The sequence below is a fragment of the Monodelphis domestica genome, chromosome 8 (genome assembly GCF_027887165.1).
Source record: "Monodelphis domestica isolate mMonDom1 chromosome 8, mMonDom1.pri, whole genome shotgun sequence".
Taxonomy (NCBI): Eukaryota; Metazoa; Chordata; class Mammalia; order Didelphimorphia; family Didelphidae; genus Monodelphis; species Monodelphis domestica.
In genome coordinates, this window is record NC_077234.1 from 41636587 (window position 1) to 41657039 (window position 20453).

The window sequence follows — 20453 nt, forward strand, 5'->3', positions numbered from 1 at the left end:
ACATTTTGGAGGGGGGAAAAAACCTGCCAAAAGACTCAATAGTACTGTGAATATGGAGTTAATTCATTAGCTTTATTTTCTTCATTGATAGCAGGCTTGGTTTCCCTGTACACACATGTACACTTAATTCTGCTGAGGTCAAAGTACTTTAGATTTGAGAAGGGTCTTTGAGAAGCATTTGGAATACACTGTATTTTCCAAGTCTGGGAGTTAACTTTTCATTGGTTTGTATTTCATTTCCTGTAAGCCATGGATATAAGGACACCCTCGTTTTTTACTTTGAATAGCTACAGTACAGTACTGTCCTACTTGGTCTTGGGAATATTAATGTATTCATTCCAGTCAACCAAGTTACTGTTAACTAGGACTCCGATTTAGAGCTTAAAGAAAATTTTCAACTTGAAATTTTAGGCAAGAATTTTAATTTTTGATCATTCATAAAAAATAAAAAATTTGGTCCATTATACTGGTGCTACGCTGCTTTGGGCAGCTAATGCTGACAGCCTACCAGCAGTGGAATCCTACATTTATACCTGGTAAGTGTGCAAGAATCTAGAAATGCCTGTGCACGATTGTTTTATTTTTTTTAACTATCTAATTTAAACTATCACTAAGATAAAGTTGTCCTGTGTGATTTCAGCTGGTTCAGATCATTTTCTATCCATCTTGGGTTGGCAAGGAGACTGGAAGAGGTTCCTGTTTTGTGTTCAAAATAATCATTCAAATCTGGGTTTCCAATTGCAGTGCAATTTTTAGAGAATGAGGTCTTTATCTGCTGATTTTTTTTTTTAATAGCTAAAAAGCAACTGGACATGGTAGAGCACACTAGTGGACACTGGTAGTGTGGAGGTTACTGTTTATGGATCTCCCATTGGGGAGTTTTGAACTACAGTAGGCAAACGCCTGGTACCAGTACCTTGCGCCATCAGGCTGTCTGATGACTAGCAGAGATCAAGATTAAAACTAAGCCATTGCTGGTCCCAGTTTAGTGTTCTTTCTAAAAAACCATAGGACCAGGGTGGCACAGTGGATTGAGAGCCCAGAGACTATAGGTCCTGGGTTCAAATGTGGCCTCAGACACTTCTCAGCTGTGTGACCCTGGGCAAGTCACTTAACTCCCATTGCCTAGCCCTTACCGCTCTTCTACCTTGAAACCAATACACAGTATTGGTTCCAAGGTGGAAGGTGAGGTTAAAAAAAATAGGAAGGACCCATAAGAATATCTTATTCTAAAATGTCAACAAATCTCATCAATAGCCAGGAAAAATTAGACCAGGAGCAGAATTGGAACCTCTGAAAAGGAGCTATGACACCCGTTTCAGCCTCATCTGCTATATTAATTAAATATATCAATCTGCTATATGCATTGCTCTGTCATTATTTTGTCATTCTCTAGGCTGCCATCTTGGGATATAGTGCATCATGCCTATTGTAAAGGCTTATAATCATAGGCTGGGAAGTATTTAAGACACAGCATGATGCATATGTTCATTGCACTGAACCTGCAGAATATGGTGGTATCCATTCCATTTCAGACAGCGTCTTTCCTCAGCCCTGCCAGTCCTGGCAAGAAGATGCTGACCCACAGTTGCACGCAGCTGAGTTTGCTCAACAGAAACAACTGCTTTTTTTTTTTTAAAGGTCAAAGCAAAAGATGATGCTTTGTATTCATGTGTCCAGACATTCCTTTGTGTTCTTTGCACTTGAAAGAAAGTCCCAGTAAAGTCTGGATGGTCTCAAGGGTTCATAGTATCTGGATGGCGCTCTGGTGGAAAACCGAATCCTCGGAGGCAGCAGAAGTCAAAGAAGGAACTTGGGCCCATCGTGCAATGGTTTGGGTTCTAGAATTTAGATCTTGGCCATAGTGGCCAGGGCTGGGGAAGGAAGGGGGGGGGGGGGCTGCTATGGTCAGTGCGAAGAGCCGGTGGCCAGGAGTCATTGAACGTTTAACACTCAGGAATGGAAATGATCCCATTTCTGCTTTGTGTCGGTCCCAGGCACTTTTTCTCTAGCAGGTAGTGAGAGACGCCTCACTTCTTACACACTTTCCCCTCGTCACCTAAGGACCAAGTCTTTTCCTAAATTAACTCTTCTTCTAGTCTAGCTGTTTCACTTCCTTGAAATGGCCAGTGAGTACTGTCTAAATGGAGGATTACGGTCATTAAAGCAGCTTTAAAGTAGATCATTTCCCACATTCTCCATCATTAATCCAGGATCAAATACTCAGCTTGCCTACAGTATGGACTGGAGTCATTTCCCTAGAAAAAATAGCTCTTATGGTAGCACTCTCCAAACTAGGAAAAATTATTATATCCCAATGGATATTGGCCTCCAGGGAGGCACCAAAACAGGCTACCTCCAGGTTGCTCAGAATTGATCTGAAAATCATTCTTAAAGTCTCAGCATCCATCCAGGATCTCTGGAATGGATAAAATCAGCTATTACTATGACTTTACGAAGTAATTCTCTTAAGTACAAATTCACTACGAGGTTGGCAGGATCACTAAATTTGAGAGTTGGACAAAAACTCACTGACCGGTCAGTCTAACTCATCCCCCCCCCCAAAAAAACTCCCTATATTAATACGTAGTAAGTGGTCATCCCAGGGGAACTGAAGACCTCCAGGGAGTCACCACAATCTCGCCCAGCAGCCAGTCCCATTCTTGGACAGTTCCTGACAGCGAGACTGTTTATTTCTTTTCAGCCTCCAAGCATTGCTCCTACTTTGGAGCTCTGGGGCCAGAAACAGATCCCTCCTCCATGACATAACCTTTCAGTACTTGAAGGCAGCTACGTTGGCCCTTCTAAGTGTTTTTTCCTAAGCTAAACATGCCCAGTTCTTTCAACTGATCCTTTGAAGTGGCAACGCTCAGTGCTAGAATCTAAGGCTCTGGGATTGGGCACGTGGATAGCGTGCTGCTTCTGGAGATGGGCGATCTTGGGTTCAAATGTGGCTACTTCCTAGCTGTGCGACCCTGAGCAAGTCACTTAACCCCAAATGCCTAGCCTGTGCGGCTCTTCTTCATTAGAACTGAAACTCAGTATCGATTTTAAGACAGCACGGCTTGATGATTGATTGATTTTAAATGTTATTGAGACACGGTGGGCGCCAAAACAGGCTACCACCAGGTTGCTCAGAATTGATCTGAAAATCATTCTTAAAGTCTCAGCGTCCATCCTGGCAGGATCTTTGGCAGCACAGCTCGCTGTGGCTCCTTTTGTGGGAAGAGTAAAGGCTAAACCCTGGCCAGCTCCACCTCAGGCAGGCGGCTTGTGGGAAGCCGCACGGAGGAGAGTTTAGATAATCTGCAGTAGGGTTCCAGCTTTCTCCAAGGACTGAGCGGCTGCCTAAGGCAGGTTGGGGGGACCCCCTAGGCTGCATCCCACTTAAGACGGCGCCTTCCCTCAGGCTAGGCAGACTCACCATCCGGAGCCTGGCTGTGCCTGGGGCGGAGGGGTCGAAGCCTCTTCTTTTAGCCGGGAGGGAAAGAGCGGGGGAGAAAGTTTGCTAAAAGGCGTTCGTGGCCCTTTTTTCACACCCGAAAGACCACGTAACTGCCTGGTGCAGAATCCACTTGCGGGCAGCCTTGTGCAGGCCCTCCCTAAATCGGGGAAGGCCAAGAGCGGGGAGGACGAGGTTTCTAACTGGGCCACCCTCCCGAGAGCCCTGGCTTCCTCCCTTTCTCTCTCCCCTTCCTCCACAGTCTGTGCGGGCGCAGTTCCTTCTGGGAAGCGGCCTTGCCCGCGTCCTCTCTCGCCACGTGGGCGTACTCGTCGCACAGCACCGACAAGTGCTGGGTCAGCTTCACCATGCCCACGATCAGCGCGCCGCCCAGCAGCGTCAGCGACGGCCAGAACACGCAGTGGAAGACCACCGTGTGGTCGTACTTTCTTATCAGGACCACGTCCTCGGGCTTGCCGTCGGGGCTGTAGAAGCAGGAGAAGGGGGTCCCGTTTTTGTGGTCGAAGAATTCCTTGATGTCCAGAGCGCTGCTGAGGAGATCGTTCCTATCCCGATGGCACTTCGGTGTGTAGAAGCACTAGGAGGGGGCGGGGAAGAGAGAGACACGGACACGGGAATGAAACATCTGGCGTGCGAGCCAGCGGCAGGGGCATGGGGCAGCGCCAGCGTCTGGAGGGTGCGGCGGTCCTTTTGTTGACTCAGCTTAGGAAACGAGCGGGCTTTGGAGGTTAGAGGGCGCCTGGCCTGGACAACCATTGCTTGTACGGGCCTTCCTTCAGCCATAGGGATCCCACTGTGGTCCTGTCTCCCCTTTCTGTCATCTTCCCTTTCTGTTTTAGTGCCCACGTATCCGGTTCTAGGTCTGGGGCCCTTGTGGCCAGCAGCTAAAATACGGATCAGGAACATCTCCCAACTGTGCCCAATTGTGGTTTTGCCCTGACTGGGTGGAGGAGGAGAGGACTGAGGGGTGTGGAAGATGGGGGAGGGGTGTGGAAGATGTGGAAGATGGGGGAGAGCCTCCCAAGGCTCTTTGATCATTTAGAATACACAATGACTTCCCAAAGTCCCCTGCGAGTAAACTCTGGTCCCTGAACAGATGGAAGAGGAAAAGCCAAGTCGTGCCCTTTAAATATATCATCAGTACATATATTACCTCTGGGTTTATCTGAACAGCTTCTTCATTATAGTGCAGAAAAGCTTTCTGGCCAGAATGGGAGAGGTTGACGGACACCTGGAGGCAAGGGTACTTGCCCTGGCCCCGGCAGTCCACCCCGCAGGTGAATGAACAGTCCAGCCAATCATCCTTCACACGTGTGTCCATGATGGTACAGTTTGCCTCTTCTCGCTGTGTGCTTGAATTAAAAAAGATTAGCGATTCGTGTCTCCCCCAAAGCCAACTTCTGGCAGGTCAGCATTTGAGATACAATCAAATAGTTTTGCAAGCTGCCTTTCTCTTTATCCACATTGTTGGTGAAGGGTTAAGTTGGAGTCACCATTCGGCGTCCTCTGGACCCTGACTTCTGCCTTGCCTCTAAGATTTATCTTTTTTTTTTTTTGGAAATTTTATTTAATTAATTGATTTGGAATATTTTTCCATGGTTCCATGATTCATGTTTTTTCCTTCCCCTCCCTCCCCCCTTGTAGCCAATGTGCAATTCCACTGGGTTTTACATGTGTCATTGATCAAGATCTATTTCCATATTATTGATATTTGCACAAGGGGAATTGGTTTAGAGTCTACATCCCCAATCCTATCCCCATGGACCCATGTGATCAAGCACTTGTTCTTCTGCATTTCTACTCCCACAGTTCTTCCTCTGAATGTGGATAGTCTTCTTTCTCCTAAGTCACTCTGAATTGTAAGACTTGATTATCTTGAGCATATCAACAAGAGGGTTATTCCACCACCACCCCCAAAAAAAACCCAAAGTAGTCATGGGTCAGTTTGACTCAACAAGAATTTATTAAGCACCTACTATGTGCAAGGCCTGTGCTGAGGGCTTGGGATGGGCCTAGAGTTGTGAATTCCTATTCTTAGGTAACTCTCTGTTCAGAAACTTCCTCCGCCGGGTCAACCACTATTCTAGAACTTTTAGTCTGAGTCCCTCAGAAAACTAAGGAGTTAAATGACTTGCCAGGTTCCAACAGCTGGTATGTGTGAGAAACCCATACCTTTTTCCCTCCAGGACCCAAATCCACCAAACAGCACTACTTGGGATTTGGGATATAAAGACAAACTGCACTCCAGCCACTTCCTCTCTCCTGACCAAACCAGGTGATGGAGGTGTGACAAAGGCTGGCACTAAAGAAAAAGTGCCAGGCTGAAGAGTGTATGAAACTGATCACCTCAACGGGGGAGGGGCCTCAAGGGATTGGAATCTTCAGGAGAAGACTGACTGGGAGAGGAGTTGGTCTCAGACTTGAGAAGCTGAAGAGAGAAAGTAGAAAAAACTTTCTCCTGAGGGTTACATACTTTTTCCTGCTTGGGATCAAATGTGACTTCAAATACTTCCTAGCAGTGTGATCCTGGGCAAGTCATTTAAGCCCCATTGCCTAGCCTTGCTACTCTTAAAAGTGACCAAGAACACATGTAACACCCAGTGGAATTGTGCGTCAGCTACAGGAGGGGTTTGGGGAGAGGGGAGGGAATGAACATGACCCTTGTAACCATGGAAAAATATTCTAAATTGAATAAAAATTTCAAAAAATAAAATAAAAATAAATAAAATAAAAAATAAAACTGAAAAACATGATATTAAGAGAAAAAGTAAAGGTTAAAAAAAAAAGCTAAGCTTCCCCAGAGAAGGAAGAAATCTGACTGTCACCTGTAACATGAGTCAGACTAAAACTATCCATTGCAATCACCTACTCTAGGAATGAGGGAACTTCCTTCACCCTCAAAAAAAAAAGTCTGCTCTTTCTGTGCCTGTCCAAAAGGAACAAACACTGTAATATACTTTGGTTATTTATTTCCTTCAACATTTCCCACATTCTGATTTAGTTTCCAAGATTAAGAGAGAATGAGTTAGCTGAATCCCCTGAAGCAATCACATGTATTTGAATCTGTACTATTTGAAATTATAGAAGTATGGTTATTGTTCTAGCCTAATGGCAATATTCAGTGCAGGTTTGAAAGATGTCAGCACTTCAGGAGATTTGTTTATTTTCACTGATAAGGGCTTGGCTGTATAAATAAAAAGTCAAACTTCTATATGAATGTTGGGAATTTTACGGACTAGGGGCTCTGAGCTATTGTTATTGTATAAATAATTTTTCATCTCGAATAATCTCCATAAAACAGCAAAGAAGGGGGCAGCTGGGTAGCTCAGTGGATTGAGAGCTAGCCCTAGAGACGGGAGGTCCTAGGTTCAAATCTGGCCTCAGACACTTCCCAGCTGTGTGACCCTGGGCAAGTCACTTGACCCCCATTGCCTAGCCCTTACCACTCTTCTGCCTTAGAGCCAATACACAGTATTGACTCCAAGATGGAAGGTAAGGGTTTAAAAAAAAACAGCAAAGAAAGAAGCTGCAGGGCATTAAGGGCCATTACATTATCCCTAGGCTACAAATTAACTACTTCTTGTAACAAACTAGGTTTAATTAAGTCTTCCCTTCCTAAAAAAAAAAAAAAATCAAGAATATGGGAATTTGTAAGACCAGAAGTACCTTCCACTGCAACACCTACAAGTGTTATAGAAGTGTTATCCCTATTTTACAAGGAGGAAACTGAGTCTCAGAAAGGTTTAGTGACTTGCCTACAATCACAACTGCTCAGTGTCAGAAGTGATAAAAATATCATTTAGATTAGATAATCTCAACATGCCTTTATACTCTGAATCTATGATTCTAATCTTGTCATCACTATACTCCTAGAGGAAATATTTATTTTGCTCCCATTTGTCTGCTTTTGTTTTTGTAATTTTATAATGATTTTAAAATACTCAATTACCACTTTAATTATTTGAATTTCACATTTAATTATATGTGAACTTATGGGGACTATTAATGGGCCTTTTTTCAAGTAATCAAATAGCATTCATGGGCATAATAGTAGTAATTGGTATAATAATTCAGTAACTGTGGATAGAGGAATGATCACCATTCATTAACCCCCCCCCCTCCCAGATCCAGAGTACCCACACGAAGAGCTTTAGCATCCATTATCTCCACAATATCTCATGCAATATCAAAGTGACTGCTGGTTCTTTGTTGGATAGAGCATCACTTCATTCCAGGAAAGCCCAGGGGACAGAGTTACTGAAATACCACCTCTAGGAAGCATCACATCAAGAGAAAAGGGATGCAATGCCACTATACTGTCCCAGAAAAGAATTGGGCTCCTCTAGGATATTGTGTGGGACCTGAGATATATTTATCTCCTTGTTCGATGGGAAATGCCTCCCTGACTCATAGCTAACCATCTTAGGATAATGACTTGTCAGGACTCCTACCAAAGGAGCTCTTTAAAGACCTTTTCTTCTCTAATGAGCTTTCCTGCCTTTACTAGTTCAGATTGTTTTATTGTCTAAATTTTACTTGAGAGGGGTCTGAGAAGCTCAGGAACTCAAAGATAACTTTCCCACCAATATCTGCCATCCCTAAACAAGTGAGGGGTGAGCACCATGGTCTCTTTTTCATTCATTGTGAGATCTTGGGGGAATGTTTTTCCTTCAGGAGATTTGTTTCCTTCCCTCTAAAAAGTGTTTTTTTTTTTAAACCCTTACCTTCCATCTTGGAGTCAATACTGTGTATTGGCTCCAAGGCAGAAGAGTGGTAAGGGCTAGGCAATGGGGGTCAAGTGACTTGCCCAGGGTCACACAGCTAGGAATGGCTGAGGTCAGATTTGAACCTAGGACCTCCCGTCTCTAGGACTAGCTCTCAATCCACTGAGCTACCCAGCTGCCCCCCTAAAAAGTGTTTTTATGGGATGTACAGAGCCTCCTCCCGATGCTAGCCTTCTTTGATTCTAGACCACTGAAAAATGTGCACAGCTTGGAAGTCGCACCATCTTCCATGAGCACAGATTAATGAGCAAATTTTAGCCCTAGGAGGTCACAGGATCCTAGAGCTGATGGTGAAAGGGGCCTCAGGCAATCTGGGCCAATGCTTTCATTTTACATATAAGGAAACAAGCTTAGCACCCTGAAAAATGAGTGGGAGAAAGAGTAGCACCATAGCTTTCCATAGCAGGGGATAGCATAGTTTCAAGAATTCAAATCCTATACATGTAAAACCCAGTGAAATTAATTGTTCATCAGCTCCAGGATGGGGGAGGGAAGAGGGGAGGGAAAGAACATGAATCAGGAACCATGGGAAAATATTCTAAATTAATTAACTAAATAAAAAATGAAAAAAATAAAGAATTCAAATCCTACTTCAGATACTGACCTATGGACTGTGGGCCAGTCACATAACCTTACTCAGCTTCAGTTTCCTCCTATGCAATGTAAATTTGGGATTAAAAAAAAAAAAAAAAGCACCTTCTGGGAGCAGCTGGATGGCTCAGTGGATAGAAAGCCAGTCCTAGAGATAGGAGGTCCTGGCTTCAAATCTGATCTCAGACACTTCCTAGATCCACAGCTATAGTCTACCCAGACCATAAGCAGCAATGCCCCAAATTAGCACCCCTTTGGCTATTTATTTCTTACCTGAGCAAGAAAGGTTTTAGAATGGTGACTCCGAGTAAAAAAAACATCAGAACCGAAAAACCCATCATTACAAAGCCCAGGAGGATGGCGCGATCTTCCCCCGCACTGGAGGGGGGCTTTCTCGGTACATCTGCGGCTGAACCCCCATCTCCACGGTCTTTCTTTTTCCACCTCTCTGAAGCAGAGCAGCCTGACCTTGGGAAAGAGGGGTTTAAACATTTTTTACAAATTCTCATCATAATCTTGTATCAGTATAAAAATTTTCCAGCTCCCCCAAAGAAAAGAAACAATCCCATTTGTAGTCATTCCTCAGATAAGACTATAAATGAAAAGAAAGTGAATCCACTTCAGTTCAGACAGGGTAGGAAGACAGATCTAAATTAATAAAAAGTTTCAATCCTGGAATTTTAAAAAAATCAATACAATCTGGTTCCTTTCAAGGAATAAACTCATCTGATTGTTCAATGTGATACAGAGAAAGAAGGTTGACTATGGAGTCAGAAGACAAGTTTAAATCCCAGTTATGCCATTTTTTACCTGTGTGACCTTTCCCAGCTACTAGCATGTTCCTCACCCTCATCCATCACTCTGAATCTGTTTTGTAAACACCTACATGCAGGAGTCTCCAGTCTAGATGTCCCCAACCCACTTCTGATTTCCTTGTGCCTATTTTGTAAACGTTAGCTCCAGTACTGACCACTGGACTAGGCACACAGTAGGCACTTCATAAATATATATTGATGATATGATTTTGTACATACCAACATATGTATATGCATCATCTATCCCCTTCCAACTAGACTACAAGCTTCTTCTTTTTTTTTTACCCTTACCTTCTGCCTTAGAATCAATACTAAGTATTGGTTCCAAGGCAGAAGAGGGGTAAGGGCTAGGCAATGGGAGTTAAGTGACTTGCCCAGGGTCACACAGCTAGGAAGTATCTGAGGCCAGATTTGAACCTAGGACCTCCTATATCTGGGCCTGCCTCTCTATCCACTGAGCCATCTAGCTGTCACCCCACAAACTCATTTTCTAAAGGAATTTTTTCTTTTTTTCCCCCAGGTAGCATCCATTTCATTTCATTTTATTTTGGTGAATTGAAGATTTTTATTTAATTAATTTAGAGTATTTTTCCATGGTTACATAATTCATGTTCTTGCAATTCCAGTGGAATTTACTTATAGGATTGTGTTTTCTTGAAATCTGGCTTAGGGAGGATTTTATGAGGGCTATCAATAAATCTCAGTGATATAAGTGTCAGCAGACCAAGGGAGGGGGGACAGACAAGGTCATTCTACTGCCTCTAAATTTCATAGGATCATGATGTTACCACTGGAAAGTCCTGGCCTTAGAGGCCATCTAAGCCAATCCTCTCATTTTAACCAACGCTCAGAGTTCCCCAAGATCATCTTGGGCACTTGGGCATGCCAGGCAGTAGGATTTAAATTCAGATCCTTTGACTCAAGACAATGATCTTCCCACTGTGCCATGCTACCTCTGACGTCACAGAATTGCAGCTTAAAAGGACTTAAGAGGCCATCTAGCTTAACCCCCTCTTTTTTTTTAATAATTGATGAAACAGAAGCCCAAGGAGAGGATGTGATCTGCCCAAGATCACACAGGTAGAAAGCTGCAGAAGCAGGATGTGAAACCAGATCCTCTCCCTCTCCAGTACTCCCTCCCAAATGCCCTTAAACAACATCACAAGCCTTATAAGTATACCTTTCCTATGTTTTAGGCTACTCCCCCACCGACAAATCCACGGAGCTCTTAGGCTCAAATATTTACAGAGAATAGGTTTCAGGTCCCTCCCTACTGCGCCCCACTACACCTTCACTTTCTCTTTTTTCCTCTAGTACATTCCCTCGAGTATTCTCTTTCCTCTTCCCTTGGCAGGACATTCTGGCTCTAGAGACTGCCTCTGGGAACACAGGCAACCCCCAGAAATCCCAGGAGTCTGCCTACGAAAGCCCTGATTCTGAAGTTGGCAGGACCCATGGCAAACTATTTACCACAAAGCTGTGAGTTAGTTTGAGACCTTAAAGATCCCTTGTTTCTCTGTCTAGATCCGGCCCCGCCAAGGCAGAAGGAGTAGAAGAGAAGAAAACAAAATTCAGACATTTTTGCTCTGAGAAATGAATGACTGAGAGGCAACATGAAGTCCTGGACTTGAGTCCCAAATCTGTAACCAACAGGTGACCAGGAACAAGTCATTTGCCCTCCCTGATTCTTCTATGACCTCGGGGCTATTGTGAGGAAAGTGCCTTGTATATTTTAAAGTGCTTTGGAATCCCTAGCACACAATAGGCACTTAATGAAGTCCAATTAACATTGAATGAGGAGAACAAGAGATTTGGGTATAAAGCTTAGATCTTCCAGGCAAGCACAAGTTTGGTCAGGATGCACTACGAGCTCAGAAGGTGATTTCTGGTACTGTGGACAGCTCCGGAATTATGCCAAAACCTTCCAATGGGTATGCTTGAAGACTCAGGGTGCATTGTGGGAGGAATCCTCTCCTAATAAGGTCCTGCTGGGATTATTAGCATTTTTTCATGGTCTATCCTGGCACCAGCATGACTTAATAACAAGGGATGCCTTTGCTCATCAGTTGGGGAATTGTTAGGCCATGTTCCCCTTTCTAAAATGTTCACCTGTGGGCCTTTTAAAGAACAGTCATATCTCTAGCTCCCCAGCTCTTCAAGAAGGGAGTTCATAACATTTGCTGTTTTGCAACCACTTCTCTTTAGAGAACTACAGAGCGCATTTTAAGTGTCATAGGGGAGCTCCAGCAAGACCATTGCATTAAGACGATCACTTGCTCTCGGGCAGCACTGTGATGAAATAGGGGAGGAATATTTTTCTGTCCTTTTGGCAGATCCCTTCCCCCAGCTGCTAGTGCCACCCCCAATCACTCTGTATTTTGACCCAATCATTCTGTAATTTGAATAGACCCACAAGTGGACATGTGGTCTCTCCTGGATAGAGTGTAAACTCCAACAAGACAGGGACTATTTTTCTCTCATCTTTCTATCCCCAATGAGTCTTATACATCCTAGGTACTTAATAAATTGATTGACAAAGTGTCAAAAGAATACTTTGGGGGGCAGCTGGGTAGCTCAGTGGATTGAGAGCCAGACCTAGAGACAGGAGATCCTAGGTTCAAATATGACCTCACACTTCCTAGCTGTGTGACCCTGGGCAAGTCATTTAACTCCCATTGCCTAGCACTTACTGCTCTTCTACCTTAGAACCAATATGCAGTATTGATTCTAAGAGGGAAGGTGAAGGTTAAAAAAAAAAAAGAATCCTTTGTTTTTGGTTCTCTCTAAGCTCCACTCTTGCTTGTGGAGATGTAACTGAGAATTCTAGCAGAAGCTAGGGAAGATAAAGGGAGAGGGGCACATGAGATACACTCCAAGGTCAGCTTGTGTCACTGTGACCACTTATCTACTCTTGTTAGGAAAGGCAAGTTCATGGAGAAGCAAGTGAGGATGACAGAACACCTGAAGGAGGAAGTAATTCTCAGGCCAGATGAGAGGGGAAGGAGCACTCCCTATCTTCAGTCCTGAAAGGGTGAGAAGACAAAGTGGTGCCTTTCCTTGGCAAAGCTTTGCAGTCCTCCACTAGCCTCACAATGCCCCAAATGACTGCCCAGAGAAAGAAAAGCAGTGCCTTCACCACCACCAGGTCACACTCCCAGATCACAGCTTTGATTGTCCCACTAGATTATATTTTTGCTTATCTGATGAACTGGAGCCTAACACCTCTGTCATCATAGGAGTATCAGAGTTCAAAGAGACCTAGAGATCATCTAGTCAAACCACGTCCTTTTACAAATAGGAAAACTAAGGTTAAGTCACTTGCCAAAGGTAGTAGGAGGCAGAACAGGGGTTTGAACTCAGGTCTTGGGACTCCAATTTCCCATTTTTTCCCCACCCCACCACACAGCCTCTGAAAGGAGAATCGATCTGGAATATAAAGAAGCAAGCATCTAAGGGATTCCATAACAAAGAGGCAAATTGGTTTGTGTTTTCCAGTAGAGACCTAAATCCCAGATAGGATTACTGGTACATTTCTAACCAAATGTCTTCTAATTTCACAGAACTGCAAAATGTGGGGGTGGTAAGTGGCCTCAGTAGTCATATACTCCAATCTGTACTCAGCAGGGATTTCCATTGTCGTAGACCTGACGTCAGTGATGGATTTAATCCAAGTAAGAAGAGTGCCAGAAAACTTTTTTCAGTTGTTATTGTTCATTCATGGCCAGCGCTTTGTGACCCCAGTTGGGATTTTCTTAGCAAGATCCTGCAGTGGTTTGCCATTTCCTTTTCCAGCCCATCTTACAGATGAGGAAACTGAGGTAAACAGGGTCTAGTGGCTTGTCTATGGTCACACAGCTAGTGTCTGAGACGATTTGAATTCAGGAAGATGAGTCTTCTTGACTCAAACCTTGCCCTATATCCACTGTGCCATCTAGCTCTCCTATAGTGTCACCTGACTTCTTTATCTTAATTGAGTCCTTCAAAGTGCAAGTAGCCTCTCCTTGAACCCTGAAGCTTGTTAGTATTCGGTAGAATAAGAACAAGAATAGCAGTTGCCTCTGCCTTTATTCCTCTTAGGGCTTTGCTTAAGCCTCTCTTTAGTCTTGTGAAGGTTTAGACCTTCCCTGAAATGCGACCATTTCTTCAGTGGACTCCCCCATGGAAATGGAGCACTTCTGAACAGTTGATTTACTGAATCAATAATATTTCCTTTTCATTGTTTCTAAGGCATTGAAGACTTTCGCTAGTCATTTCTACTTTCTTAGTTTAAAAGGAAATTATTAAACAAAATCTCTCTCTGGAAAACATGGTACAATTCATCACATTGAATGGGAAAACTTGTGGGGGGTAATTAGTCATTTTAAGAGGGAGAATAAGCAAGCACTTCCTTTGGGGGCAAACTTACAACTAATTATATTGTGAGCAGTCGTCAGAGTTGGGGGCAGAACAACATGCCTATTTCCTGCCTGATTTTTTTAAACTTCTAATGTAAGGACAGTTTGGTAGCACAGTGGACAGAGAGCCAAGCCTGGACACAGGAGGACCTAGGTTCAAATTTGACCTCAGATACTTCCTAACTGTTTGACCCTGGGCAAGTCACTAACCCCAATTGCCCAACCCTAACCATTCTTCTGCCTTGGAACTAATACTTAGTATCAGACAGAAGATAAGAATGAAAAAGCAAGTCAATGTGTTCACAAACTGTTTCCTTGACATGTAGCAATAAGGGTCACTTATTTTCCAGAAATGTTGTTTCCTGGGATTTGTTTTTACTCCTTCCCCTATTTGGTCTCTGGCTCCTGCTTTCTCCATCATTTCCCCTAATTTCTTTCTCCCTTGCACCCTCCTCCCCCTTGATTTAGCTTTCTTTTTATCTTTCCCAGTCTTCTATGTATCTATTTATGTATTTAAAGGATAATAAAATCAAAGATATTGAAGAGGTAATTAAAAGCTTTAGTATCTTAATCCTTACTTTCTCTCTGCTGGCCACAAGAGTGGAAAGGTCCTAGAAAAACTCTGCCTCCAACACTGCCTACATGTATAACCCTGAGTAGATCACTGAATTTTTATGAGCCTCAGTTTTCTCATCTGTAAAATGAGGATAACTACATATCTCACAGGATAGTCAGGAGGATCAAATGAATTGATTTAGGTAAAGTGTTTCATCAGTCTTAATGTGTCGATCTGAATAATATTATTTATTAGACATTCCCTATTCAAGTCCTCTCATTTTACACCTAAAAATACTGAGGCTCCAAAAGGTTTTAACTGGCCTACGGTCATATGGTTGATAAATGGGAGACCTAAAAATTGAATTTAGATGGTCTGTGTTCAGATCCAGTGTTCTTCCAATATGTGATCTGATTCCTAGATCCTTCTTTGGTCTTAATACCCTAATAAAATTTATGGGCTTGGCAAACCTTTAATGAGTTCAAGTGCCCAGGGGGCAAATTCAAGTTCTCTGTGAGCCCCTGGATTACAGGGGAGAGCTGAGGGAGAAAATGCTCATCTTGGGTGGCTGGACAGAGGGGTGAGGCATGCAAAAAACATCCTCCAGAGCTGGGAAAAGGGGGAATGGAGCAGCTTCCCGAGTGCCAGCTCTGCACGTGTGCCACGTCTTCACCAACACCGGCTTAGGTTCTTTTTCAGGTGATCCAAGAATTAAAATGTTGCATCTCAGTCACTAAGCTTGTATATATTGAATGAATGCCTCCTGCCTAAGATCTGTCTTTGCTGCTACCCTCCCCATTTTTCTTCTTTTTTTTAAAGCCCCAATCAACACTAGGTATGGGCTCTCATAAAACTGAAGACTAGTAAGGACTAGACATTTGGCGTTAAGTGACTTGGCCAGGGTCCCACAACTAGTAAATGTTTGAGACCACATTTTGACTCCGGGTCTGCCATCTCCAGAACTGGCTCTCTATCCACTGTGCTTCCTAGCTGTCCCTCTGTCCCCTTCCCTCAGGATCAAACCAAGAGAGAACACCATACAGAGAGACTTTGGTCTCAAGGTGAAAGAAGTCTTAGCTCGTTGGAATTCAACAACCCTTTTAAGGAGCTCCTGTTTGCCAGAGGCAGGGCCAAGTGCAGGGGATCCAGAGGCAGAAGGGAATAGCCCTCGGCCTCAGGAAGCTTACACTCTACTGAGGCAAGATAAGGCCTTGGTGGATAATAAATACCAATTCATGGAATACATAAAGGTGTATCAACACACACTCAGTGCATCCAAGACCCGGTGTTAAGCCCTAGAAACAGACAGACAGAATGAAACAGTCCCTGCCCCGAGGGTCTTTCCAGGGGAAGGGTGTTGGGGGGGGGGGGGGGGCAAACGATATCTACTTAGGTTAAAAATAACAGAAATAGCCCAAAGCAAATTCAGAGTTCCGTAGACCCTGCCCACAAGTGGAATGTCACCAGGGTGATGGTTTTCCTCTTCCCTATTTGCCCGAGAAAGCCTAGAAGTCCTTCAGTGACAAAAATGGAAGTGAATCCAATAAGTTCTTCCCATCCTGCTCAGTTCTCATTCCGTTCTCTGGCCTTCTGCATCTGGGGAGACCCTCCCGTGGCTTACCTTCCTTGGCGCCTTCGGCCGCCCTGCAGTGTGATCTGAACAGGGACGATGAACGGCTGCATGAGGCCGGGGGCTGGGCAAAATGGCCTCCCTGCACTTGAGTCATGGCCTCCAAGGGAGCGGAGCAGAGGGAAGTTTAAGACCAAACGGAAGTGCAGTCCCTGAGGACGCCAGCAGCAGCAGTCTCCGGAGCAGTCAGGAGAGGAGCCCGCTGCCTCCCCCAGTTCTTTCCTGCGCTGCTTTTAGGGGATCCTCGGCGTCCTTGAGGGGGTGGCCATCCTCCTGGCCCTTGGGATGCCGAGGGTCCCTGCTTCCTTGCAATTGGCCATTTTTAAAGATTCTCAAGAAAAGGAGTCAGTCTTCTAGGCATGAAGCTTCTAACCAATTATTGTCTAATTAAAAGCTGCTTCTCTCTCACCTGTGTTTCTCCTCCAGCAACCTGATGCATCACCATGGAAACCTAAACTCCTGTGGAAAGTTAGGAGACCACAAGGGACCACTTTGTAATCAGTGAAGAATATTTTCAGCTCAAGGAGAAGGGGAAAGGGACATGCCACCCTCACCAGGTTAATTTGTTGCTGTAAATTCTCTGAACTCAAGTCTGATTGGACAATAGGTTAATCTAAGTGAATCTCAAGTATTCTGGCTAATTCCTAGTTATGTGACTCTGGGCAAGTCCCTTAACCCTCATTACCTAGCCCTCACATTATCTGTTTCTCTGCCCAGCAGTCCAATGGGGGCACTTTCTCCCTCCCCTGTCTGGAGTAAAGTGGGGGGCTCACAGGCACACAGTGGAGAGGGGGAGAGCAACCCCCTCTGACATGTGTCCAATAGGTTCACCAACACAGATATACACTGACAAGTAAATATAAAGTTATTTCAAGGAGAGAGTAACAGCTGGGGACGTTTATTTGGTGCATTTTGTCCTGGTCCCATTAAGATTCTAGTCTCTTACCCACTTTTATGCCCTGAAAATTCATATTATAGATTAGAATACACTATTTTGATTTGGAAAATTTTATTAAATTAATTAATTTAGAATATTTTTCCATGGTTACATGATTCATGTTCTTTCCTTCCCCACCCCCACCCCCACAGCCAACAAACAATTCCACTGGATTTTACATGTGCCATTGATCAAGACCTATTTCCAAATTTTGCACTAGAGTGATCGTTTAGAGTCTACGCAATCATATCCCCATCAATCCATGTGATCAAGCAGTTGTTTTTCTTCTGTGTTTCAGCTCCCATAGTTCTTCCTCTGGATGTGGATAGTGTTCTTTTTTTATAAGTCCCTCACAATTGTCCTGGATCATTGCATTGCTACTAATAGAGAAGTCCATTACATTCAATTGTGCCACAGTGTATCAGTCTCTGTGTACAATGTTTTCCAGATTCTGCTCCTCTCACTGCATCACTTCCTGGAGGTTGTTCCAGTTCACATGGAATCCCTCCAGTTCATTATTCCTTTGGGCACCATAGTAAGAATACACTATTTTAAATTAATGAAACTTAAAATAAAACAAGTGTTTATGTTATGTTATGTTATGTTATGTTATGTTATGTTATGTTATGTTATGTTATGTTATGTTATGTTATGTTATGTTATGTTATGTTATGTTATGTTATGTTAAGACTCTAGGAAGGAGTATAACCCATTACTCCTAGTGAAGTATGAAATCATGTCTTCACCAACCCTGCTATGCCTAATGTCTACAAGCACAACCCCAGGCCATACTGGGATTGTGGCTAGTCCCTCAGTGTTTTTAGTCTAAACAGGCAAACAAGAGGGGCAGGTAGGTGGTCCAATGGATACAACACCAGGTCTAGAGACAGAAGGTCCTTGATTCAATCTGACCTCAGACACTTCTTAGCTCTGTGACCCTGGGCAAGTCACTTAACCCCAATTGCCTAGCCCTTACTACTTTCTGTAGTGGAATCAATATTTAGTATCAATTATATAGAATGTAAGAGTTTGTGGGTTGTTTTTGTAAGTCCAAGGAGAAGAGTCAAACTCGTGGACTGCCACATTAAACCTTATACTGCCTCAATTCATTTCTCCAATCATTTGTAATTACATATTTTAAGTCAAGAACTATTTGAGGTGCTAGGGATATAAAGACAAAAACACAACATCCCTTGCAAGCATGTGGCTCCAAGAACAGAGCACTGGACCTGGAGTCAGAAGCATCTGAGTTCAAATCAGACTTCAGATATTTGCTGACTGGGTGACTCTGAGCAAGTCATTTAACCTTTGCCTCAGTTTCCTCAATTGTAAAGTAGAGAGATAAAAGAACAATTCCCTCCTGGAGTTGTTGGGAGGATCAAATGAGATGATATTTGTAAAGTGCTTAGCACAGTGCCTGGCACAAAGTAAGTGCTATATAGATGCTAACTGACTGACTGACAACTGGTTCTGACACTCATTACCTGTATGATCATGGTCTAGTGAGGTTAGGACTGGTCTCTAGTCTCTAGGACTTAATTTCTTCTTCCGTGAGTTCCTGGGATCATATATCCAAGACCACAGAGGCCATCTAGTCCAAACCCTTCACTTTATAAATGTCCTGAGAGTTGATCAGAGAGATGTTAAATGAGATGGTTGTTTATGTGACTTGCTCAAGGTCAGTCAGGGAATGAGCATCAAAGTCGAGATCTGAACCCAGGTCCTCTAACTTGAGAATCAGTAATTTTCCATGTGTTGTGCCACTGCTTCCTTACAATGAAATGGTTCTAACTGGGAATGATTTAGCTCTTCTCAGCACTGCAATGCTCCCAGACAATTCTTAAGGATTGATAGTGAAAAATGATATCTACCTCCAGGGGCAGCTAGGTGGCACAGTGGATAGAGCTCTATGATAAAGTCAGGAGGACCTGGATTCAAATTTGACCTGAGACACTTCCTATCTGTGTGATACTGAGCAAATCATTTTTACCCTGTTTACCCTGTTTACCCAGCCCTTGCCTTTCTTTCTTAGAGTTATTACTAGGAAGAAAGAAAAAGAGAGGAAAGAAGAAAGGAAGGGAGGGAGGGAGAGAGGAGAGAAAGGAAAGAGAGAAAGGAAGAAAAAAGGAAAAGAAAAGGAAAATGCTGTCTATCTCCAAAGAAAGAACTAGTGAAGCTTGAATGCAGGTCAAAACATGACTTTTTAAACTTATTATTAGAATTCTGTATCTATGATTGAGCTCTGTGAATATGAATACTATGATGTGACATATAAATATTCATAGCAAAGTGGTACCAGGGAGAAAGTCCTGGAGCTAGCTTTGGGAAACCCTGAGGTCAAATCCAACCTCAGACACAAGCTGTGTGACTCTGAATGAATCATTTCATGTCTATCTGCCTTGGTTTCCTCAACTATTAAATGGGAATGAAAATAGCACTCAGCTTGAAGGGCTGTTGTGAGAATCCAATGAGATATTTCTAAAGTGCTTAGCGTAGAGCCTGGCATAAAGTAAGTGCTAATAAATGCATATTCCTTTTGTTTTTCTCTTTACAGGATTCCTCCAATGATTGGTGCTCTCTCCTTTTTTTTAAATTTTATTTAAATTTTTTCCATGGTTACATGATTCATGTTCTTTCCCTCCCACCCCCTTCCCACAGCTAATGTGCAATTCCACTGGGTTTTACATGTGTCATTGATCAAGACCTATTTCCCTATTATTGATATTTGTGCTAGGGTGATCATTTAGTCTCCATCCCCAATCCTATCCCCATCGACTCATGTGATCAAGCAGTTGTTTTCTTCTGTGTTTCTGCTCCCACAGTTCTTCCTCTGGATGTGGATAGTGTTCTTTCTCATCGATCCCTCGGCGTCGTCCTTTATCACTGCATTAATACTAATGGAGAAGTCCATCACCTTCGATTGTACCACAGTGTATCAGTCTCTGTGTACAATGTTTTCCTGGTTCTGCTCCTCTCACTCTGCATCACTTCCTGGAGGTTGATCCAGTCCCCATGGAATTCCTCCACTTTATTATTCCTTTGAGCACAATAGTATTCCATCACCAACATATACCACAATTTGTTCAGCCATTCCCCAATTGATGGGCATCCCCTCGTTTTCCAATTTTTGGCCACCACAAAGAGCGCAGCTATGAATATTCTTGTACAAGTCTTTTTCCTTATTATCTCTTTGGGGTACAGACCCAGCAGTGCTATGGCTGGATCAAAGGGTAGACATTGTTTTATCGCCCTTTGGGCATAGTTCCCAAATTGCCCTCCAGAA

The 20453-nt window shown here is 43.5% G+C and overlaps 1 protein-coding gene and 1 long non-coding RNA gene across 4 annotated transcripts; one reads left to right on the top strand and one right to left on the bottom strand.

Moving 5' to 3' along the window:
• Positions 1-3069: 3069 nt before the first annotated feature.
• On the bottom strand, positions 3070-16487 carry KCNMB3 (potassium calcium-activated channel subfamily M regulatory beta subunit 3). Of its 2 annotated transcripts, none has more exons than XM_007501962.3 (4): positions 16225-16487; positions 9112-9306; positions 4617-4815; positions 3070-4040 (listed from the first exon to the last, which is right to left on the bottom strand). In XM_007501962.3, the coding sequence occupies exons 1-4, from the start codon at positions 16284-16286 to the stop codon at positions 3642-3644; spliced, it is 855 nt and encodes a 284-aa protein (XP_007502024.2). In that variant the 5' UTR covers positions 16287-16487; the 3' UTR covers positions 3070-3641. The 2 variants fall into 2 exon arrangements, with proteins under 2 accessions (XP_007502024.2, XP_016280690.2); XM_016425204.2 differs by lacking the exon at positions 16225-16487 and adding an exon at positions 11150-11428.
• On the top strand, positions 11426-20100 carry LOC103103559 (uncharacterized). Of its 2 annotated transcripts, XR_001624373.2 has the most exons (3): positions 11426-11584; positions 16660-16790; positions 19993-20100. It is a non-coding gene; the product is annotated as an uncharacterized LOC103103559 (long non-coding RNA). The 2 variants fall into 2 exon arrangements; XR_471867.2 differs by lacking the exon at positions 19993-20100 and having other exon boundaries at positions 16660-16861.
• Positions 20101-20453: the final 353 nt, after the last annotated feature.

Excerpts from the sequence above, each read along its gene's own strand:
- KCNMB3 (XM_016425204.2), bottom strand. The coding sequence starts at position 11,325 with ATGACTTGTTCCTGGTCACCTGTTGGTTACAGATTTGGGACTCAAGTC. Across the intron at positions 9,307-11,149 it reads AGAAACAAGGGATCTTTAAG|GTCAGGCTGCTCTGCTTCAG; the intron begins GTCTCAAACTAA and ends CTCTTTCCCAAG. Across the intron at positions 4,816-9,111 it reads CTAAAACCTTTCTTGCTCAG|CACACAGCGAGAAGAGGCAA; the intron begins GTAAGAAATAAA and ends TTTTAATTCAAG.